Source organism: Corapipo altera, unplaced genomic scaffold, assembly GCF_003945725.1.
Source record: "Corapipo altera isolate COAL_440 unplaced genomic scaffold, ASM394572v1 78, whole genome shotgun sequence".
NCBI classification, from domain to species: Eukaryota; Metazoa; Chordata; class Aves; order Passeriformes; family Pipridae; genus Corapipo; species Corapipo altera.
Window position 1 is genome coordinate 2708419 of NW_020884904.1, and position 24884 is coordinate 2733302.

General features: G+C 39.8%; 1 protein-coding gene across 1 annotated transcript in view; it reads right to left on the reverse strand.

Moving 5' to 3' along the window:
• Positions 1-60: 60 nt before the first annotated feature.
• Positions 61-24884, reverse strand: part of AMPD3 (adenosine monophosphate deaminase 3) — a 32386-nt gene continuing 7562 nt past the window's right edge. The window contains exons 5-15 of the mRNA XM_027651070.1: positions 23166-23385; positions 21020-21149; positions 13454-13648; positions 13086-13217; positions 12030-12193; positions 10776-10902; positions 9793-9956; positions 7646-7766; positions 5488-5661; positions 4331-4441; positions 61-3394 (exon numbers count right to left, since the gene is read on the reverse strand). Of these exons, the coding sequence (XP_027506871.1) occupies positions 3218-3394; positions 4331-4441; positions 5488-5661; positions 7646-7766; positions 9793-9956; positions 10776-10902; positions 12030-12193; positions 13086-13217; positions 13454-13648; positions 21020-21149; positions 23166-23385 (1715 nt within the window). The 3' untranslated portion in view covers positions 61-3217. The remainder of the gene's footprint in view (positions 3395-4330; positions 4442-5487; positions 5662-7645; positions 7767-9792; positions 9957-10775; positions 10903-12029; positions 12194-13085; positions 13218-13453; positions 13649-21019; positions 21150-23165; positions 23386-24884) is intronic.

Below are 24884 nucleotides of genomic sequence, written 5' to 3' on the forward strand. Positions count from 1 at the left end.
GGAGATTTTGAGGAGCTATAGTTTTTTTGAGAGGTACGCACACAAAAAAATGTAACCATATTCCTTGACAATTCATTAGTTTAATGCTTCCACAAGAGGCAAAAGATAAACATCATTTAACCCAGGCACAGAAAGAAGAAGCAGTTTTTACAGACACCTTTTCAGACTTGCATTTTAACTAGGCAAAGAGAACAGAAAGGTTTAGCCACATAAGAACAATGATATGAGAAGATAAGGTGACTATGGGGTGAGAAAAAAAATTATTATCCCATAGCAGAGCAAATGCCTGAAGTTTGCTACAGTAACAGAACAGAAAAGAATCACTGGAAATTGTTCAGGTAGATAGGCTGTAAACATCAAATAACCATAATTAACCATTTCAGGTGAAGGTATAAAATGCTCTGAGCCAACAGATTTAAGGAAGTCTTGAATAATGTTGGAACCTTACCTCCAGTGCAAATAAGAGAAAACACGATATTCTTCCAGTCTGAAGCCACATTTACCCCATTCCCCACCCACAGTGATGTTCTTTCAGTCCCTTTCAGTGTGAGTCAAACAGGCTGTGTTGTAACCAGGTTTGACCCTCAGCACTGTTGGGAGGAATGAGCCACTGCCCTGTCCTGCCTTTGAGCCAGTGTGGACAGCAGTGACTCACACTGGATCTCCCTTTCATTCCAGCCACAGCTGAGACCACGAGGTTATTGGGAGCAGCCTCCCATTAGCACAAAAGTGCAACTTTATAAAAAGAAAAGGCGGCAAAGATGAAGAACTGAACTTGGGAATGAATAACTTTTGCCTAATTAACAGATGACCAGAAGAGATGTAGTAGTGGAAGCTTGAAAGGATGTTGCTTTGTTTCCCCAAATATAATACTATTAGCCCAGTTTATCCTTAAAAGCAGCACACAAGGAAGCACAGAAAGCAGAACTTGTGGTCGTGACCACTTCTGTGTTATTGTGGTTATTGTCAAAATCCCAGTTTCTGTCCATCAACTGAATATTCAAATCCAGTTTTCCTTTTTTTTATTTTTTTTAATAAGAGCTACAGACGTATTAAAACCTGATGTGTTTGAGGTAAGGAAAGCTGAAAAGGTATTAAACATACATAAATGTGGTATAATAGTAAGAAATGTGACAACAAAAGCAACACTGATAGTGATCTTCAGGTAAAACAACCCGAGTAAAGCAATGTTTATCAGATGGAAATACTTAAAACTGAAATTCTTCAACCAGTCGTGTTGCTTATTTAGCCTGGATGCAGATGCTTTTCCCAAGTAAATTATGTTATGTTGATAAAAATTTATTAGGCAGTTGTACTGATGAAAACAAGATATCTGCATTTTATGCAGCTAAAATACTTGAACCACGTTTTCAGACTTCATCCTAAGAACAATTACACTCACCAATCCTGAGATTGCTTTATATGAGCTGCTAAAGTTTCTAACGGTGAGGCCAACAGGCACTGCTGACTAAGAACTTTGGACCATTTTATTCTCATACAGCTGAGCAGCATTACATGGTTGCATGTGATTTTTAGGTGTACAAGGAATAGAAAACCTGGCACTAGTTGTACACTGCAGACTTTATGCTGGGGCACTGAAGAGCCTAAGTCCAGTCTCCCACCACTTGTGTGCAGCCCTGTTTTTGGATGAAGAACATGTGCAATCACTGTGCATGACACTGGCTGCCTGTGACAGTGACTGGAGGAACCAGAACTCTCCTCCTGTGTCTCGATCTCCCTCAGAGCAGCCTTATTTCCAGGCTGCTTCCTAACAGTCTTTAGGTTTCTCTCTCTCTCATGGGGCTCTTGCAGGGCTGCACAGCTATAGGAGGTGATAAGGAATTCATTCCTCCTTCCCTTTAGTGCCATTTCCCTGCAATCAGGACAGCAGGTCCATTAAAAAAATGTCCCAAAGTCCTACCTTAGGGACTGCAGGCCTTTGAATTGAGCAGTGCAAGGTTGGACTCACAGGACCCACTGCTGCCCCTGGCCTCGAATCTGTTGTGGTGTGGAACTACTGCAGCTTCTACAATACACAGATGCCATCATGGTATTACCTTTAATCCTTTCTGAATGAGTAGTACTGTGTCTTAAGGATGATCAAATAGAAACGAGATTAAAAGTGATAAATATTCCAGTAGCTGTATTTTACTAACTGCTCCATCACAAATAAATAGTTTAACACGACATGATTTGAAACGACAGATTTCAAGTGGAATAACTTCTGTATAAATAGACAGCTTGACTTCCCATTCAGCTCTGATCGACTGAAATACAGACTAAAACAAAGGTGTAAAAATATGTCAGAAGTAGGACCAGAACCCAGGTCTGGTGTTTCTACCACTGATTCATAAGAACACTTCCTTTTTTCAAGTAAAAAATTTCCCTTTACATGCAACCAAAATTATCTGCATAAACTTCTAAGTAATTTGAACTGGCATATCCACATATTCCCATTACAAAGCAATAAAAAAAGTGTTGTCAACTTTCAAGGCAAAATTTGTCATGATATAATTAGGCTCATTACAGTGTACAATAGTGATTTTGACACCATGTTTTGTACTTGCTAGATTAAAAAGCATTCATCTGTTGTTCTTCACTGACATCCTACATAACAGGAAGTAATTAATTAGTCACCGAACAAGATTACCTGATTTTGGTTTTCCTTGTTTTCCAATATAACTGCTGAAACATTAAGTTAAAAACTGTGTCAGAACACCCTCCAGAATGAAAGGGTAGCCTTAAAATTATGCACCCCATACAAAGTGTTAATGAATAAAGGGTTAAACTTAGGAGTGCTAAATGCCATGATTGGTACCGAGGCTTGCAGGACAAAGCCAGGTGCATGTGTACTGTCAGCATCTGTGGCATCCTCAGGTGCATGTCACAGATGCACTATGGATGTTCTCTCTTGTTTCCCAAGCTACAATGCAGGGCACAGTTAAGACAGTATGAAACAAATATTACGTGATTCTAAGTTTGCATTTAATATTTACAGCAATTTTAAAAAGCCTAATGTTCCTGGAAACTGAAACCTTTGCAATGAGAATAATGCAGGAGAAGACGGCAGCAAACACTGTTTACCTTCCACAGATACTCTCTTTTTTCTCTGTACTGCTCAGTTCTGTCCTGGCAGCATCACAGACAGATGATTTGATGTTAATTAGCATCTTATCCTGCGTAGGGGTGAAATGTTCTGGTTTCTCTGAGTTCATAGCTACTTTGACAGAGTAGAAATCTCTTCTGTTCTCATGGCATCTGACAGGAAACTGAGTTCATTGCACAGTGTCTCGTACCTGAAGGCCATCCGGATCTGTGCAACATTTGTCTTTCGAATGTCATTTCCCTCAGGCCCTTCTTTACAATAATTCACCCCTAAGAACTTCTGTTTTTCCTGTGAACGGGATTAAATGCGAAAAGGAAGAAGTCAGTTCAACTGCTTTGATTTACTGCAGAAATGAGTGTTTGTTAGTTGAGTGAGTCCAGTACAAGTGAAAAGAGCAGCTTCAACCAGCTGGCCATTGAACTCTACTTCAGAGTCTTAACCAGTTTTGGAGATTTTTGAGGCCAAAGTTTATACTTATAATCACTCAGAAATGCACTCAGTCTGGCTTGCTGAAACCCTCAGTGCTAGTGTTTGGCCTTCACTGCTACATCTTTCATGTAAGAGGTCAAAAAGAGGCTTAGGTTCCCTTTGTTAGTTAGATGTTGCACAAGAGGAAAACGAGTAGTTGTCACTAAGGGAGTATTGGAAGAAACAACAGAATATACTTCTGAAACCCCTTCACATAACAGCTCCTCGAGAGAGATGTTCAAAAGTGACAGACGGGAGGATGTTCTAAAATAACTCCTAGAGAAAGCCTTGGCTGTATAGAATTTTAAAGCCAAAAGGGGATTTAATCTAATCTGACTGCCTATCTAAACCGGAATATTTTCTGTAGTTCTCTCTTCTAAGCAAAAATATGTCTTGCTTATGACAGGCAGTTTGTTTTTACTTAATGCAAGACATGATGTATAAAATTACTGGCAATGACATATCACCCAAATAATTAAAAGTTTGGAACTGGAGACAGAACTGAGTTTAAACAGGCATCTGGTCTCTCTACATGTTTTAGGAATTCCAAAACAAAGCTAAAGGGGAAAAGTAACATTAATACTTCACATATAAGGAAGACTGCACAGCAGATAGTCTGTGAATATTTCTGGAAAAGAGGACAGGGATGTGCATAAATACACCACAGAAGCACCTGCTATTCAGTGTTCAGACTGCTGACTGCTCAGTTCCAACTTGTCCTAACGTTCCCAAAAGGGATTTTCCAGCCATAATTACCTTATCTGACAATCCACTCTGTAGGACGCTGTTTCTGGCTATCTCACACAAGTCACAGGTACTCAGTTTCCACACCTGGGCTGCAATGGCATATTCTTCCATGAGAGCTTCCTGTAGCACCAAAATACATTTAAATTATATGTAAATAAGATATAAATGGAGATATGTACTCATTACTAATTAAGGAATTTATACATGCTCTTTAGACAGCTGTGAAAAATCAGAAGTTTAAAACTTTAAAATTACAATTACTACAAACATAACTGTTTATTTCAAGTTTCCCAAGGACTTGTGGTAAAGAATTAATAGGCACAGGGGATCCAGTTGTCCTAGTCTAAGAAATTACAGCCTGCAGTCCAGATCCTTAGAGGCATTTATTAGGGAATTCCAGAGGAGATCCCAGGGTATATAAACACTTTGGAGGACCTAAATCTTCACTGAATATGCACATGGACAGGTAGCAGGGCAGTGTCTCGCTCTGGCCCTTCCACACCAGGTGTGGCTCTCGGGGGCTGTCCCAGCTGAGGCCCTTCCACACTGGTGTGACTGGGCTGGTGCTGTGGGACATCCACACCGAGTCTTTTCCAGCAGAGACAGGTCCCAGGCCAGGAGCCAGCCCGGGTACAGCACACCAGAGCTCAGCCTGTCCTCAGGACACAGTGGCTGTGGCACAGCACGACTCCAGTCAGTGCCAAGCACAAAATGAGGCCATCAGAACCAGTGACCAGGTCCTGCCAGGCCACCCAAGGGCAAGAATCTGTTCCAGTTCAGTGAGCAAACAGCTCATATGTCATCTTGAGATTCTACATCATGTTTCTGTCATGTACTTCCCCAGATTTATTAGTAAGGAAACTGGACTTTCCTGGCACTCTAGAGGCTTGTTTGTGAAGGCTCAAACCTCCCTTCAACCTCATCCTTCATTCTATACTTCAACAGCCAACACTGGAGAGGCAAGAGTACAAAAGATACATAATTAGGAAATCAGACATCTCCCTCTGAAGCCTAACACTGCCTGAAAATGAGGAAGAGGAATGAATGAAGTGACTGAAACACATGACACTGTATCCTAAGCACAGACACAAAAGAGCTTCCAGGTCATTCTGGACCTGCATGGTACTGTTGCCAAATTCAAAGCCAATGCTTTTTACAATTCTTACCTTTGTGTAATGAAACTGCATCGGATCATCTGTGGAGAGAGAGACATGTAGTCCCTTATGGAGAAATTCCCTTAGTGGATTTTTGGAGTACTCCAGGAATAGGCTGTTGTTACTAAGTGGAGACATGGCAATGGGTATTTGTGCAAGATAATAAAGGTACTGGAGGACAGGACTCTGCAAAACAACACAGTTGGCATTTAATGGTGCTATGGGATAATTCAAAAAAGAAGGATTTCCTTTGGATAAAATGGAAACAGCACTACAGAGGGAGGACTAAGATAAAAAAAGTTGGCATTAAACCCTGACTTCTCTAGAAAATACTTAAGAGTCTGAATTTTAAATGTTACTGATCTTTTTAAAAATAATTTACATTCTTCAATATATGTCACCTTTTTAAAAACAAGGTGATGTAATACTACTGTCGATTAGTAAGTGTATATAACTATTATATTATATTGGCACTGTATTTGATACTAACTGTATGCCTTCCCCCAAAACCTGAAATTCATGCACAACAGATGTACAGGAACTGCTAAGCAATTTGTTATTTTCAAAGCTGCAGTCCAATAGGTCAATTTTAGGAGCAAAAGAAGTTTTAATTAATTAGAAGGCATGTGTTGCTGTTGTACGTAATATAAATGATCTGTGATTGCCTCATCTTTATTATTATTTTGCCTTAACCAACCTAGGAACCTAAAAAGTGCCTTTATGAGTGTTATTATTTGCAGTATCTGCTATGCCAGCTTATTGCACCAGGTCAAACAGGAGAGAGTGAAGAGGAGAATGCTTTGGTCACACACAGCCTTAGTACTACTTCATTTTAGGAATTACTAATTGTGAGCATACTATCAGACATGATTTTAGGCCAACTTTTTCTTTGTTCTTGGATATGTTGAAAAATACAAAGATTTTTCCAGCATTAACCAAAAAAAAAGAAATCCAACTTGTAAGGGAACTCTTTCTAAAAAATTACAGTAAATTCAGTGCAAGTCTGCCACCCACTGACCAATTATTTTAATTATGAAACAGTGCCCTGCAGATGAGTTGAGTGATGGTTTTTATTAACCACTGTGCCAGGAATTATAACGTTTGTTCTGTCATAACAGTCAAGTTCTGTCTAAAATACTGCTGTGTTGTTCAGCTATGTTAAATTTCTTTATCAAAATAATCAAATCCCGAATGAACTCTGAAGTACAGAAATGCCAGTCAGGGAATATGACCTTTGTCCCTGTACAGAAAAAAACAGAGCTTTCCTTAAGCTCTTCTGGGACCTAAACCAGAGTGTAGTAACAAGTCTTGAATTTTTTCTGTGTAATTTTAGCTCTGCTTGGAGTAACCAAAAACAGGTGCTGCCAAGTCTTTCACATATCTGAACAGTTGATCTTCCCTGTAAAGACATAGTTTTAAAATACATGCTTAGGAAAAGCTCTCTCTTTGTAGCTTAAGAAATAGGAAGTTCAGTTGAACTTATTTATTTCATTGAATCATGAAATAGTTTGGTTTAGAAGGAACCTTAGAGATCATTTATTTCCAACCCCCCCTGCTGTGGGCAGGGACAGCTTTCACTAGACCAGGTTTCTCAAAGCCCCATCCAGTCTGGACTTGAACACTTCCAGGGATGGGGCATCCACAGCTTCTCTGGGCAACCTGTTCCAGTGCCTCAGCACCCTCACAGTGAGGAATTTCTTCCCAATATCTAATCTAACCCTGCCCTCTTTCAATTATTCCTTGTCTATCACTGCCTACCCTTGTGCAAAGCCCCTCTCCAGCTCTCTCAAAGCCCCTTTAGGTACTGGAAGGTGCTACATGGTCTCCACGGAGCCTTCACTTCTGCAGGCTGAACAACCCCAACTCTCAGCCTTTCCTCATAGGAGAGATGCTCCAATCCTCTGAACATCTTCATGGCCTCCTCTGGACTCTCTCCAGCAGATCCAACGTGTTCTTGTGTTGGGGCCCCCAGAGCCCCCAGCACTATTCCAGGTGGAGTTTTTGACCAAACTGAGGAGTTACTTGTGCCTTGCTAAGAAAGTTAATTAATGAGGCAGCCCAATAACTAATGTGGGCTGCCCAGATAAAGTCAGTTTGGTGGCTGCTGTTTGAACCAGTGACTGATGGCTAAGCACACAGTGATTAGTTTAGGTGAGCAACCAAACAATACCTTCTTCAAGAGCAATCCGTGGGAGATGTTGTCTGCAGTCAGGAAGGCTGACACAAGGTGTGTGATAGACCCAGCTTCTCCACAGTGAGGGCGAAACAGGAAAGTGCACATGCCTCTTTCCCTGAGGAGATTAAAAGCAAGTTTCACTCACAAAAAATGCACTGTTCTTTATCTGTTTGGTATATAATTGTCATTAATGTGGTAACTTAAAAGAAGAAAGTTAAAAGTTACACATTCTCATAGCTGGACGTGACATCTAATCAGGCCTACCTGTGGGCTGCTGTCTAAAGGGGCCCCTTCCACCCCCTGACATATTTGTGTCTTCCTCCTTCTTTCCTGCCCCAGTTACACCTCATTTAGCACTTGTCTGGCTACTGGGTGAACAGTTACTGAACAGAATTCAGTTGAGGGAACTGACAGATGGAAAATTAAGTGAAGCCATGCAACTTGTGGCCGCAAAATTCCTCATTCAAAATGAGGGAAGAAGTGAAAGCACATTGCCAAGAGTTACTACCTAGTGTGAAGAGAACCTGCCATCTCACCAGGTTAAGTGTAGCATAAAACCACACCCTGAGAAGCAGAGATGACCCAGGAGTGTTAGGTATTACACTAGACTGTAATTTCTAGAATTATGTTATCATCTATACTAACAGCGATGTTGGGTTTTAGGTTTTAATGGACCCTGTTATTCAGTGTAGACAAATGTCCCATAAGTATTTGGAGATGTTCAAAACAAAGAATTTCAACAAAGAGTGCTAGAGTATAAGGCAATTCTAGGACAGATGTTTAGTAACATTTCTCCTGAAAATGGATGTGAGGATGTAATTAATCCATCCTCACTAATACCACCAAAAGTATACAACAGTCTTGTCATGGACTGGCTGTCTGGACTCAAATGCTCAGTATGTTTAACAGGGTGAACAGTTTTACTGACTCATTGATGAATTGTGTCATTACCTCACCTAGTAAAGAATATTTAATGATTATCTGGGGGGATTTTAAAACAGTAGTTGAAATGACCTTGAGGTAAAAAAGAAATGTGTAAGTTCTGACAGAATCCATCTTTGGAATAGAAAAAGCATGTAGACTACAGAGAATGTAAAGGAAGTCAGGAGAAAGGGATGACTTAGATAACTAAGTCATGTCTCAGTGTATCCTTTCCATTACAGAATTAAAACTAACAACCAGGCCTGTTTGTTGCACATACAAGGTAATTTAAGGTGGATGTTCTTATTATGAGTTTGGATCAAATAGGACGATAGAGAAAGAAATGCTTGAAGTAGCAGTGGGAGAGAAAAACTAACATTTTGAATGTTAATTTGGATAAAATGGTAAAATGACAAATCTATGCACCTTTTGTGAGAAAATCCTCAAACGTTTTACAAATAATAATGAAGCAAACCCTTGCAAGGTAAGTGATGGTACCATCATATCAATGGACAACCTCACTGTGCCTCAGCTGGAGTCAGTTGTGCAGGTCACTCAGTGAGTCAGCTGCAAATTTAGCAACATAACCTCACACTGAATTTCAGGCTTTACTGAGCCTGATGCCCAAACCTGCTTTGACGGTCTGACCTCACAGTCAGTAGTGTAACTCCCTGCATTACTTGCCCAGACACTGGGCTCAGAGGTAGTAAAACTGAGTGACTCAACAAGCATGCTAAAATAAGTTAGCTAGAGGTGCAGTTTATAATTGTGTCCTACTTTGTCTGATAGCAGCAGGCCTTAAACCAGTATTTCACAACAGAACTTAAATTACTCCTAAATTACCAGGAAGCTACCAAGAGGCAGGTACATTATATTTGGAAATCCACTGTGAAACCAAGCAAAGATCAGTAAGTCAGCTTTGTGGAGTTTGTTCTTTTGTTTTGCTTGATATATTCAGCTTTAAGGAATTAAAAAAAACCCACAAAAATACACACAGATATCAAACCAAGATATTAATCTGATGACTTTACAATTTCTGAGTATTTCATTTGAATTAATTTTGTAGTTAGTATTTTCAAAATAACTCAAGTACTCCTCTTGGACTCTCTAAAATAATTCAAAATAACCCTTGCTTCAGAGGATATGTAATCTAGACATGTAGTTAGAGACCAAGATACTGATTTTCTGGAAGCTTGCAAAGGAAAAAAATGACTACTTACCTCCTAAGGTTGTTTAGCAACATGATGTTCACATACATATAATACAAATAATAGCTATATGGGGGATTCTTCTCACTGGTCCAGAGGTCAGGGTTAAGGCTCTTGTCAGAGAACATATGGCCACTGTGCTTGGATTCATCATCAACACTGTCAAAGCCAGTCACCTGGTGGGAGGAGAGATTCACAGAAATCAGGGTTTTCAAGAAGCAAATTTCAAATGTCACTTACTCTTGTTTCAGGACTTGCTTGAACAAAGCCTCCACTCCCTCTTCCTTCATCTCCCTCCTGTGCCAGCAGTCCTGCTGCCCTGCCCTCCTACCATGCCATGCAGACAGCAGGAATAACATGTTTTCTTGAAAGAAGTTTCACCCATTTTTTAGTTCTGGGACAAACGGGAAGCCCAGGTGCACAAAAGCCTTCGGGCTCCTGTGGGGGCTTACAGGGCTGTAGGACTCCCTCAGATCCAGACTATAATCCTTTGAACTCCTCTGCTTTGTTATTTGATAAGCAGCTGAAGGCCAGAGGCTCCCAGGAAACCTCAGAGTTCCGATGTGGGGCACACTCAGACATGCCTCTCTTAACCTCGTCCCAGCAGCAACATCCCCACCTCCCTCCTGACTTCCACCAGGATCTACACAATGCTTCCTTTCAGCTGCCTCCCTTTTGGAGGCCAGTCCCAGAGGAAAGCTCCAAGTACACATCCTGGACTGAGATGCAGGAGAGCATGCAAACATTTTTGGTCATGGCTGAAAGAACAAATAAATAGCTGTTGAGCTGTTTCAGAGGAAACAAACAGCAACTATTTCACAACAGGACCTCACTCAGACTTCTATTAAATTACAAGCAATAAAATAATCTAATATAACAAGCAATCCATGGAGAAGGAAACTTTTTTAGTGTTTGGGAACAGCTGTGGATGAAAAAAGAATTATGAGTAGAAGAAGACCCATTTCATATAAGACAGGAAACCCAAACATACTTACATATTTAAGGAATAGGTGCAATTCTTTGTGGTCTTTGGGATTGATTGTTGCTTCAAACAAAGGTAAAAAGATGTTCTCCAACATCTTCCCAAAACTAGGCAGAATATTTTTAGACCTAAATATGTCACTGAAGGGGAAAAAAATAGACGTATTTTTTAATTAGCTTGCATTTTCCTCCACTTTCATATTTTCTGTTATTTGTGTATATTCTACAGCTTCAGTTCCACCAGGACTCAGAAACTCAAAGTTTATGTCAGGGCAGGGATTGTCTTTGTGCTCTTTTTCCTGCACTGCCTGGCACTCTGCTTCATCCAGGCTCTGCTGAAGCTCTCGAGTGCTCCAAAAATAGAGGCAGTATGCAGGGGTAGATGGTGTCTAACAACAACCTGCTGTCTCGGTGACCCTTTCCCTTACAGCAACCCAAATACTAATGGGAGATAAGGAATTACCTCCCGTGAAAGCTGCTGTTTTCTGGGGCTGTAACTACTCCAAATGAAAGCAGAATGTTCTGCTGTAGTGAGCCCCTCAGAAAAGAGGGACAGTACTTCTGTGAGCCCTTAAGGGCATGACCTGGACTCCAAGTGCCAACTGCACTGCATATGCAAGAAAGTCACTCTGGGGGATATATGTGACTGTGACAGCTCTGTCTCCACTCATATTCCAACCATGCCATTTCCAAACATGAAGCTCAGCTATTAAGGCTGACAAGATTATCAGGGGAGACTGTATTACAATACTGTGTATTGGAAACAATGAAATCCCAAAGGATGCTTAAAAACTAAGAAAAACTGATACTGATTTAAGCTTGCAAATCATCAGTCTGGGTTGTGTTTCCAAGTTCGCTGTCATTTAGTCACTGATCTTGACGGTAACAATTTTACAGAGCATTTTCTACTCCTTCATGGAATCGATTTATGGAGTTGATTTATCTCATTAGTAAACTATATTTTAACTTGGCTTTGAATGCAGCTTGATTTCACACAGTTGTAATTTTTGGTTTCAGTGTCTTCAGACTTACAAATAATTTACAGTAGTTTCGAGTAGCTTCATAAAGAGTAGATTCAAACCCCATCTCCTCTATTCCACCCCCAGACTGTCAGGAAAACTGCACCAACGGCCAAAAATAAATTCCCCAAGCTATTGCTTACAAATAGAACTACAGGACGGCTAATGAGCCATCTAAATATTATCAGAAATAAAGTCATTGGTATGATTTCAAACTATGAAAATTACCAAGAGCTCCTGATTACTTACTAGATTCTGGGAACCTGAATTATCCAGCGCATATTAGGGGAATAAACTTTATGCTTAATGAACCATTTTGCCAAGTTCAGCCATTCATCTGGAGACCGTCCATAAATGGATAAGCGGGGTTCTGTATACTGGTACTTACTTTCTTCTAGTTCACGGGCTACTTCCTAGTAAGTAATAAATATATTTGCTTTAATATGGATACTGAAGATCATTTACAGCTAGTAATAGATTTATCACGGTATTTTCCTCAGACCAGACATAACTGTATTGACACCCTTTAAAAATAAAGGGAATCTCATGTCTACTAACCTATTATTTTATTTTAGGCATCTTAATAATCTACCATCAAGCTATCTCATGTCATTTGAGTATAACTGTATATATAACTGAGTATAACTAACACCTAGATTTAGAGGACAATATTCTTGTGCAGTTATTACTAACACCCTTGTCAGGCCTATGTTTAAAGTTGGTAAATCAGAGTTACACTGTTTAAACTGCAGTAAATGTCTACATAAAATATGCAGACCAATTGAGGATCTGACCCAGAATCCATGGTAGTAAGCAATTTTAAGGAAATTCATTTTAGACAAGTACTTCTGTACATTTAAGAAGAGGTGACACTACATCACGAAAACTACTGATTTTCTTGTTCTGAGAAATTAATTTGAAGCCTGTTGCAGGCATGTGCAGATAGAGATTTCTGCAGAGGCACTTCCCTAGCTCCTCCTTCCCCAGCAGCTACCACTAACCAACTACATCCTAACAAAATATTAAGCCAGTGATTTGACCCTCGGCCACTCTCCATTAGTTTGAAACTGCCCACAGCTCTGCTTTGAGCTCATACACAGCTTATGTGCATGTTCCAACTCATCAAATTATTCAGAAAGCAGCAGGGGCTGACTTAGCAGAGAGGTCTTTCTCTGAGGAATTGCTGGAGCGAGATCGGTACTTGGAATCACTTAACCACAGTGTTACCTCTAGACACAAATGCCAGCACAAATCTATTCCAAACCTTCATTTCTCTACAGCTGGAAAAGCTTGAAACTTATTTACCTTGACCATACGAGCGAAATATTCACCACCAATGTAGTTCTCAGTTTTCAAATACAAGTCCCTCAGCTCACTGGCACCAACTGGATTGTACTTGGAATTGAATTTGTCAAATCGATGAAATGTTTGACGACCCTGGAGGAGGAAAAAACCCAAGTAACCATGGTTTTAAGAACACACAATAGTTTATAAATTAAATTGCCTAGCAATAAAAGGCACAAAAAGAAAAAGCCTATGCAAACTTCCTTCAGACACGCTATGTAGTCAAATTCTGATTTAATAACTTATCACGCAAAAACTGTAGAAACTAGAGTTTCACACTTGGAAAATGTCTCTTTTTCTCATTTATTTTGTCATTTTACTAGACTTACTGCATGGACATCTAAAGAGTCCACAGTGAGGTCATAGGGGTCCATGTGAAGGCTTTCAAAGACTTGCTTTAAAGTCATCTTCCTGCCTTTTTTCTCTGCAACAATCCTGTCGGGCTCCGTTTGATAGGTGTGCTTAATAAACCTCAGTAAGTGCTTCTGGTTCATGCAAGCAGCAGCGTGGATATGAGTATCAACCTGAAATCAAAAAGGTTGTTCATGCTTATCATCCATAAACTTCGGTTAGCAAAGTATCCATGTCACTGACAACAGCGACTAAAGCCTTCTAAAATATTCCTTAAGTAATAAATGGATTCTTGCCTAAGCAAATCAAAATGTTTCAGAACCCTGAGATTTTGATTTGGGGGGAATTATTCAATAAGCAGCACTATAAGTAAAGTAGCCCTTAATTAATAGTTTCCTATTTAAATAAGAAAATTTTCAACGAGATACATTCTAAGACCCTGGGTTCAGATTAAACTGGATACTTCCTTAACAGACACCCTGATCCTTTAGTATCCTTTTTTTTCATTTATGAATCAACAAAGTCTTTCTAATTATAGACTGCAATTATAACTATCCTTTCTGACTGAAAGGACCTGGAGTTCTCAGCCATTTCCAAAAGCACAGTTCATTTTTGTATTTCAGCCATATGAAGTATCTTAGGTCACCAGAACCAGAGAACATACGCATGAGAGATTTTTGTCACTATTTTTTCCAAGTTTTATTATAATACAGCAACTCATAATGCTGATTTATTTTTCAGATCTCTTCTCTTTTCTTAGATTTCCTCACACACTAAGGGAAGTGCATATTCTAACTAAAGACCAGAATATAAACTTAATCCTAATCACTTAATTGTTTATCACTGCCTAATTCAAATATACCAGACACATTAAAGCTAAATGAACAAGCAAGAAACATCTTGCTACCTCAAAGTACAGAACATAAAGTATGTTACTAAAGCACAATAAATAATACTGTGTCTAAAACAGTAAAAAAAAAAGCTATGCTTAACATATCACACTCCTCAGAGTACTTGTATAGATATTTGAGCCCAAGTGCATTTTATACATGTGTTTATTCAGGTTAATAAACATTTTCTGCTTTAGCTTTTTGTTTACTATAAACTATTCCTGTATCAGTGAAATACTGTTAGACTTGGTCAGTTTGTATGGGAGACTGAAATAACAGTTAAGAGATGCCCCATAAGCTCTAAACATTCAGGAAAAGCAAGTCACAAGCACAGAATACAGGTGTAGGGAACCTGTAAGTGTAGTTTATTTAATTTCAGAATGCCCTGGGCTCAGCAGTGGCTCAGCCACTGGAATTAATGAGTCTTGAAAAAAAGCCAGAACAAAACACAACACAACACTTCCTCTTTATTTAAATCCACATGAATTCGCTGCTGTCAGGAGAGGAAGGAGGGAAAGCAAGGACGGGTTTTGTTTCTTTTGTTTGCCTGTATGCAAGGATCACATGACAGCGAGTGCACTGCACTGCTTTTAAAATCCTGCTTCCCCTTGAGAAATCATTCTCTGTGCCTCTGCCAGTCAGTGAGCTCCTGTGGCACCTTCTCCACTCACCACAAACACATCACATGCAGCCCTCCAGCTCGGCTAACCAGGTTTATTCTGAGAACCAAGATCTTCCTTTGTTGTTTTTTTAACTCCTCCTTCTCCCTAAACATGTATATATCCCAAAAGTTAGGAGACCTTTCCGAATCTCCTTCATGCTTTTTTTCCCAGAGAATATGCAGTACTTTAGCTACCTTTTTTTATTACCCAGTATATTTTGACCTTTAAGTAAGCAGCAACTTCAGTAACAAAGAGTCGTAAGACTCAAGTCAAAAGTCATAAAAGTATCACAAAGCTTTTTGACTTCATTGTTTTTTAGGAGCAATGCAACTTTTTGGAAGGTTTCAATGACTCGAGCTTTGAGCTACTCAAGCACATCATAAGTTACTGTTTATGCTCTTGTGTATTTTCACCATTCAGGGTGAAATCCTAGCTAAATGAAGTATCTGAACACAGAATCCTCAGACATAGAATAGTTGGGCTGATTTGGTGAGGGATATTGTCATTATTGTTGTTGTTGTTTGAAATGTTACTAATTTCATTGTTATTTATTTTGAAAGGCTTCTACTAAAAGAATTTCAACATATTGAGTTCATATAGTGACAAATCCCCCCTTTGCCTCTTCCCTCTCCCTAGAAAAGACAAAATCAGTCCCATTTTAAGCTGTTACTATTTTGTTCTTCATACACTACATGAAGTAAGCTGAAGCTTTTCTGGGCCAGGAGTAACAAGCCCCTGCCACAAGGCCTACTTGCTTCTATTTGCAAACATTCTGCTTGCATTTTCAAATTTGCTACAGTGCCACTCCAGCCCAGTTTCTCCTTAATGGAAAAAAACAGGGCTGCATGCCCTTAGCCAGATTTCCTATTGCATTTCTTATTCTCCCATCCCCCCAGGACAAAACCTTTCACTCAAGGTCACATTAATCTTCAACGAAAGGAAAAACAGAATGACCAACAGAAGCCTGTCTTGGAATGCAACATTATGTCTTCAGTGAACTCATTGGTTTAAAAAATGAAAACCATTGTTAACAAAAAGGTTTAATTCTTTTAATTCCATCATTCAAGCAGTGGTGGACATGAGTTTTCTTGCAATTAAAGGATGGTAGAATTCCCTTCACTCAGCAGTTCTCCATGTAATGAAGACAACCTTTCTTCCCCTGCGCCTTTCAGTTCAGACTGAGAAGGGGCCACCTTCCTTTCCTTATTGACCTGCCCATAAAGTCTGCAGGCTTTGGGCTCAAATGCACACACTTCTCAGTCAAGGTGGCTACATCTGTGTACGACTTACAGCTTGAAAGAGTTCCCATTGCCCTCCAAATCATGTCTCACCAGCACCAACTTCCATAAACCACTCTGCCTCCTCCCTTATCTTCCCACATTCCTTCCACTGTCTCTCAGATCTCCACAAAACATCCATCTCATATCTATTTGTGGATGCTTATCTGTGCATATCAGACAGTGTTGCCCTGAATTAGGCACATGAGCTAGATTCACACTGAGAAGTGGCAAGTACAGCAGAAAGGAATGCCAAGGCCGCCCCAGTGTAATGCCACTGAACTCGCCCAGTGTGTAGGTCAGTCATACCCACAGCTGCATGCTACCGTGTTTGCTAAACACATACACTTGAACTTGGAAATAATTCCAGCCCAGGAGCTCTGGGCTGCATGAACTTGGCACTGAATCCTCTGCAGGCTTTACTTCAGTGCTGGATTGAAAGGAAATCATTCCACATCCCACTGCTAGATTCCCTGCTCACCAATACATCCATACTGCCTTAGCTCTGCAGATAAGATGGCAACAACACGCTCGATTCTCTCCTTGCAGTTCTGTAACAGGCATGACAGAAGCACAAAATACTCTGCCCTAGGGTAGAGCAGGAATGCTCCTGGTAGCAGAAATAGTCCCTAGAGCTTGTTAGCTTGCCTAATTCATAATTATGGCATCCAGAGCAACCCAGAAACCAGGAGAGACAAGACGAGAATCCCTGTGCCTCCAGCTTCTTGTTTGGCTGTGCTTGCAAAACACGGAATCAACCCCCAGAGTGTTTGTATTCACATAAGTACAAAAATACACTGCTGTGAAGAGAAACAAATCTCTTTTTCTGTTACTTTGATTACTAAAAGAAGGGATAGAGGAAAAGCTTTCTTGAGGGTCTCTACAGAAATTCTGCATTATAACGATTGATGCCTTTACACCTGATCGTAGTTTGTGCTCACTTGTAAGACTGAGGGTGGACACAGGGATTTACCTCAGCATCTATTCAAGACAGGAGGGCAGAAGTAGCACTCCCAGTGCTTTGAAAGCACAACATACAGCTCTGCTGCCAGTTAACAGTAGCAAGGCACCACCACATGTCATGCTAACAAAGGTGCACAGGGGCACTCCCTTTGGATCTCATGCTAACCCATAAGTCTTCCCATTCACTATCATTTTGGTTGATATGATGAAACTGAATTCCAGCACCAAAGTCAGTAAGTAGGTACTGAGGAAAAAAGAAATTTAAAAAAAGAAAAAAAAGCTAACAGAATTAATCAAAGTTCAGGGAAGTTAAGGTATAGATTCAATGTTCATTCATGAGGCTTGTAATCATATATTTAAAAAGCAGACATCTGTTAATTTAATTCAGTATTTAGTGAGATCTGTAGAATTTAGTATTATATAAACCCACTCGAACTTCCTTTCTTACAAGTAACAAGTGGTATTTCAACTCTGTGGTCATAAAAACCACCTAGAATTTACTTCCTTCTTGTCCAACCAATAGTTATTTAAAAAAATCAGTTGCAAGAGCCTAAATGCAAACAGTGAGTCACAGCAGCAGCCAGCTATTGCAATACAGCCCTCAGCAGGGCCGGGTGAGACACTCCAGCAGCTGCCCTCTTCCACACCCAGTTCCCCAGCCCAAGCCAAAGCTCTGCTGCCACACAAGGCTGGGCACCTGAGGGAGCCTACGGGCAGGAGAATGTGACATGCAAAGGTCACTGCTAGGACATATCCCCTCAGGTCTGGTTTGCTGACACACTGAAATAATGGCTACACAGAGAAAGAACATCGGAAGAGGCTTAGGCTGTAATTGTTTCATCTTTAGAAAATTATATCAAATATTTGCAGTGAAGGAAACCTCCTGCAATTAGCAATATTCTAATAAAACTGAAATAATATTCAGGTGTAGGTCCTTTATTTGAAGGTATATTTCAGCTAAAAAAATTAACTGTCTGCTCTGAATTATCTGAGGCTGTTTGGAAGCCCTGCTCAAAGAAAAAACGTCACCTACTTGCTTTGGAGAGCAAGACACTCTGGTACACAAAGCTTAAAACCCAGTTCTGAGTTTGTCTGCCGTAGAGCTAAACTCTTATTCCTTAATTTCATCCCTAGTGCAGGCAAACCAGGAGTTATGTGGAGAATGTGTGTTGACTGCACTTTGCTGTGCATCAGCTGGAGGACGTGGGAGAGCCCTGCTGGTGGCACACTCGAGGGTCTTCTCTGAAGTCAGCACTGTCCTACATAGACAGTTGTCCACCTCCTGTGGGGAGCCAAGTGGAGCCAGCCACACTGTCTTACCACCTGTGGATTCTTGTCTGTCTAGAGAAATATGTGCATCTTTATTAAAGTGCAATTTTCCAGGTCCATCTTGATCAAAACATATCTTTGGTTGCACTCTGGTTAAGTTCAATACATAAGATATACACATACATGGGATTTATGAAATAGGTGAACTCGCTGGAGGAGAATTCCTATTAAATCTATTAAATCAGGAAAAAAAAAAAGGAGGCGGAGGGGGCAGGGGAAAAAAACCATTTTTTTTTCCATTACTTTGGTTGTCATGTCAGCAATTAATCCTACAGCTTTCTACTGTACCTTTCTAAATGCAGTAATACACATTCACTGACAGACCTTGCCACTGCATTCACAACTGTTCTAATTTTGATATTTTCCACCAGTTACTTTGGCTCTTTTATACAAGCAGACAAGATTTTACCAGGATCTCCACACTAGTGTCTGAGGGGTGTGATAGACAACTTCACCAACCCTTTTGGAAGGTGAAGCTTATTTCTTGCTTTCCTTGTGAGCAGTATACACTGTCTAGGATTGACTAACAGAGAGACAACTTGAAAACATAGGCCAAGAAGTGTTGCTTTCAAAAGTTTCACTACTGATACTGTTATTAGGGAGGAACAGGGAAGTTACAGTTTCAAACATTACCTTGGGTTAGCAAGAGATACGGAAAAAAGATTATTTGGAGGCTTACAGGAACTCTGTCTTTCCTGAGTGCTTCAGAAAAATACTACTCATAAGCTTGCTTCATAAAAATACTTTGAGCAAGATTAACTCTGTGCAGCAAGAATTTTTAAAGCAGTAACTGGCAGTAGGAATGATCTCTGGCAGAGGACAGTAAGCTTGTTCCTGCTCTCTTGAATGTGGGTGTTGCCAGAGGGGAAGCAATGCACATTTTGTGCTTTTGAACAGCACGAATCCATTTGTAGATGGACTTATTTAACAGTATATAATTAAAAAGTAATTAAGATACGCCCAGAGACACTGGACAATTGCTTTGAAAACAAAAGCTGAACTTAGCCAGTACAATCCTGTTAATTACAACTTCTAAGCAATTGAATTGATTGTGGGAGTTACCCGACCCACACCTCTGTCCTCTGTGTGTGTCAGTCACCATGTGTTTTATTATTAAATTCTTGTCAGCTAGTGAAGTGTTTTATCTGAATATGGCACAGGGAAGTATCTTGTCCAGGATTATGTCAATTTAGGAGCTGAGTCTCTGCCACTTGAGCCCTGCTTGAGTGAATTAGCTGACAGATCCTCCCATCCCTACACTTAACAGATGGAAGTGTGCAATGCATTAGAATCTACCTGACAGCTCATCTGCTTCTACCCTTGTGATGGCCACTGGAACAGCCACCAGGCACTTTTGTTTAGCAGATTTTGTCTTTGACAGTTTGTTATCACAACAGTAACAAGCATTCAGTAGGCAGCAAGCACACTGAACACTACAGGGAAAAGCCAAGAGGACTTTTTCCATGTACTAGTACTAACCAAAACCTAACAACAAGCATTAGTAAACCCTGAAGTTACAAAATAAGGACTGCCATTTCCACTTGTATATAGAAACAATGCAAAATGGACCTGAAGTGGTTAAAAACACCAGGAACAATTACTGCTTTGTGAAGAAATCTCACCTATCAAACCAAAGCATTATTGCTCCAGTAACTTCCTCTTCACTTCAGGAGAGGGAAGCAAATGAAGCAGCATAACACTGTTGCTTCCACGCTTTGAAGAGAACACAGCTCCCATGGGTGTGAATATGACAGGAAATTAAATCAGCTCCTTGATTCCCTACCTGTCTCCTAATTACATCCCAGTGTATCTCAGAGGCAGCCAAGACTATGACTCAAATAACAATCTTTTTGTTTAATATTTCACAGACTTTCTGTACCAGATCCTGGTGGCAGCATGAACCCTCAGTTCAGTTTCTGTGGGAGGCCTTTTGACATGTATTTAAATATCTATATTCAATATGAAGTGCAATAATTATCTAAAATCTATACAGCTGTTCCTACTACAGTCTAGTAGGATTTACCTACATGAAAGCAGAAAAATGCACTTGACTGTCTTTAAGTGAGTTCATTAAAATTAATTAAACCTCCATGTGGATATTTTTATACATAATCCAAGTGAGCTTCATTTGATTAACTCTGTTTCACTGCTTTAAAGCAATCTACATACAATTAAGCCCCTTTGATTCTGAATAAGTAAACAAATTAGTTTAGCATAATCCATTTAACCCATTTACATTCAAGTTAATTTTCCTGGAGTGTTCCCATGTAGAAAAATGTTAATATCCTTAAAATAACTTAATTTGATTGAGTGGTATGCACACACCACTTCATGCATATCATCTACACCTCCCATAAGAAAGGCAAAATTGCTGCAACTCCTACTAAAAACAATGTCATGCCTTTAATCCTTTTCACACTTACCTTTCTCACGTTATAAAAGTCTCGATGGGGATTACTCTTTAGTTCTTTAAATTCCGACATTTCATTTAACATCTCATGTAAACTAAATTTAGACTCTAAAAAGTTAAGCCTCCGGTGACAATATGTTTTTCTGCAAAAGAAAACACAAAAATTAACTGTAACTTAAAACTACTTGTATTAAGTCGAGAAAGAACATTGAAGTTTTCACAGTAAAATCCTCAAAATTTATTTGCTTTTTCAATTGAATATGAGAAGTCAAGATAAAATGAGATATACTTTCATTTTTTACACCTTAAGAACACATATATTGTGTGGAAATACCTTTTTTTCCCCCAATAATTTCTTGTGCCCTTTTTAGAAAATCATGCTGTTTTGTTCCTGCTTGCCTACTCAGAGCTCTGCCTTCACTTTCATCTTCTGTCATGTTTCTCATTCTATTTTTAACCAATGACACGGTTTTTCTCTTCACCATCTGTCAATTCATATTGACTCTACAATATTTTGGTAGCACTATTAATGTAATAGCCTTCTTTTTCCTGCTTTATTGTTGCCAGTCTCTCCTCAATGGGACACAAATCCCATTACAGTTTTGCAAGTCCGATTCAAGCACGGTCTCACTTTATCCCACACTGATCAAGCCCTGTTTGCCCACTGCAGGAAATCTTTGTTGGGTTATATTATTATCCAAGAGACCAGAAGCCTGAGGAGTAGGGGTGAGATTTCATCAATTTACCAGCAGCAAAGATTAAAGAACAGTGGTTCTTGATCTCCGAGCAGCCCCATGTGTAATGGGCGTAAGTGAGAGGAGAGCACTTGCTGCAAACAGGGAAACAATACCATAAGAAGAGCTTATGAAACAGGATTACTGGAAAGACCTTTTTCTTTTGGTTTCTGCATATTTATCAGAGAGTGGGAATCAGCCTGCAAAAGCTTACTGTGAAGAAGTGAAAGGAGCAGATGATGGCTCCTACATTGCCAAAGGTGCTGAGTGTTCTAACTTGTCCTACCAAGGCCCTTCTTACTTATGCCTTCCTGTTAAGACTGTTAACAGTTAACTTAAACCTTAGAAGACTGCTAACTTAAAGCTACAAAAAGAAGGGTCTTCAGCACGACTTTTGTTTCGAGTTTTTTCTCCTTGTCCTTTTATTGTCTCATTATCTGTCCCCTGGAATATAACGCACTGGAACTGGAAATGCATTTATCCATTGCATACTGTATCCAAAGCCTAGTCAAGCTAGCACAGATTTGGAGCAGGAGTGCTGATAATGCTGGCAGAAGCACAGGGTTTTGCTCTTGAAAAAGGGCCTAAAGAATGGGACAGATCTGTTTAGCCCACGTGCTCTGCCACTATCAAAGCACAAGGCAGACAGACGGACACAGGTGTCAGACACAGACTCAAGGGGGAAAGAATGCATCAGGTGTGACCAACTGTTCACATTGCCAGTGGTGATCTCTCCAAGGCTGAAGGACTTGGAATGCAGTGCTGGCAGAGAGGGCAAACAGCTCAGAACAGTCTGGGTTCCTGATTAGTTCCACCCTAAAATGGATTCTTTTCCTTTCCTGGTGCTGAGGCCATGCTGTTTCCAAGCCCCAGCTGGGAAGTAAGTTTAAAAACTGGATGCACATGCTTTCATTACGCACTGGGCAAGGACACTGCTTTGTCATGAGTGTGTCTGTAGTGACTGTACTAGACTGGTATATTTCCAAGAGACTTTTTTAGAGACTTCCCAGGAATTTGATGGTTCTGGGATATTTCAGGACCTATTTTGATTGTGCAGGCATGAGGCAGTTTTGCAGCATATGAGCAGTTATTTCACATCTGGAAGAAACTGGAAGTTTCAGTTCCCATGCTTCAGGAAGTTTGGGTCAGATTTGACTTGAATCCAAACATTTGACCTATTTCTTGCTGTTAACTGCTTCTTGTTTTGCCTTGGTTGATGCAAAGACACCAAAGAAATTAAATATAACCATATGTGGCATCGTATTTCCTCCTTTTAAGTTCTTCCATGATGCATTAATGCTCAAGAAAGGCAAAACAAAACATTACTGAGTATGTTGAAGAATTAAATATCCCAAAAGAGAAAAGTACTAAACTAAAGGTAACCAGCAGCCTGAAAGGGCAGAGAATAACACAAGAGACACATACGTTGGACCATCTGCAATCAGAGCAAGAACGTGGCTCAAGTCAAGGGTGTAGGTCTCCAGGTCAGGATACGGCAAACTCCGAGGCTCATTGAGCTCCATCATTTCCTTGTTATCATAAACAAAGGGAATTCCACCTTTCAGCTTGATAACATAATCCAAGTTATCTGGAGCATCATCAAGATTGTAAGGATCTTCATTTTCTTCTGGGGGTGAATGGAAATCTGCAAATAAATTTACATCATGTTTAGAAGAAATAACCTACAAAAAAGGCAAAACAATTACAAAAAGAACTTTCTGCTTCTATAGTGCTTCATTTCCAGCAGATCTTCATACTTCCATTAAAATCACATTTTCAGTTACTATAAAAGATCTGCTGTTACAACACAGCTTGATTCTGACAGGTTTGAACGGCAGTCCCTTTCTAAATTAAGTGCCTATCTTAATTCAAATGTCATATGTTATAAGAGTTCTCTTCTGAACCCATGCATACACAGATTTAGTGCTATTCTTTATAACGTATGATGGAACAATTTTCAAAGCGAGTTTGCAGAAGTGTTTAAACTAGGATAGTTGAAAAGTACAGTTGAGATTTTTGAACAATAAAATAGTTGTTGACTTCATACCCACCTTCATTATTTTCTTTTCAGCTTCTGACTCACTGTAGCAATTTTGGAAGTTTGTATTTAACCACACAGTAATGCAGCTGTTCTCACAGTGAGAACAGCAGTCAGGAAAGAATCAGCTGTGCCTTACTGCTTCACCTCTGCCCTCTCAACTGCCCTCACCACTTCCTCTCGACCATCAGTGAATGCACCTCACTCATGGCTGAGAACAAAATAACTGAAACACTGGGGACTTCTCCCTCTCATCAAAGGAGTGGCCAGTTGGCAGGTTTTGGAGGGGCCTGTTTAATCAGTTGGTTCTGTTGTGTTTTGATTGGAGTTTTTCAGTTTGTGGGAGTTTGTTTGCGTTTGATTTTGGGGTGTTTTGGGTGGGGCTTTTTTTTGGTTGGTTGGTCAGCTAGGTTTTTTTGTGGTGATGGTCTTGTTTAAAGTTTTTTTTAATAAAACCTTTTTTTTTTTTCAATTGCTTTCAAATAGAAGCAAGAAGCATAGAAGCCAAAGACAGTACAACACAACTCTAGTTTTTCCCTTGACCAGAATCAGAAAGTACCAGAAGCATGGCTGGGATTTGTTCAGCACAGTTTTGTAATGCCTTCACAAAAGGACAATTTTCTTTTCCTAAGAATCAAGTAAACACACATACTTCTGTCTAGGAGATTCAGCTCATGTGAACTCAAATGTTATCACTCATGCTTAGTGAACACACATCGCTTCTTTTACAATATCTTACTACTGCAACTAGCACAAAATAGGCTTCTTGACTACATTTATGTCAACTGAACTACATTCTTTGGCTCAGTCTTATCAGTTTTACCTGCTCAGTTAAGCCAAGACAGAAAAGTAATTAACCAGTCCTTTTATTGACCCAGAGCACCTGAACGTATGTTATAAACTGATGCCATTCTTATCTCTAATATTCGTAACTATCTAGCTCAAACTTGTGCTAATTAAGATATTGTGTAATGAGATTTGCATTGTAAGTTTGAAATCATAACTTTAAAAGAGTTGTTATCGTAATAATAGCTTGGAAATATCTCCCTGGCAGCTGTTCCAAAATACTCCTGTCTTGAATATTCAGCATACTGTCCTCTTTACAC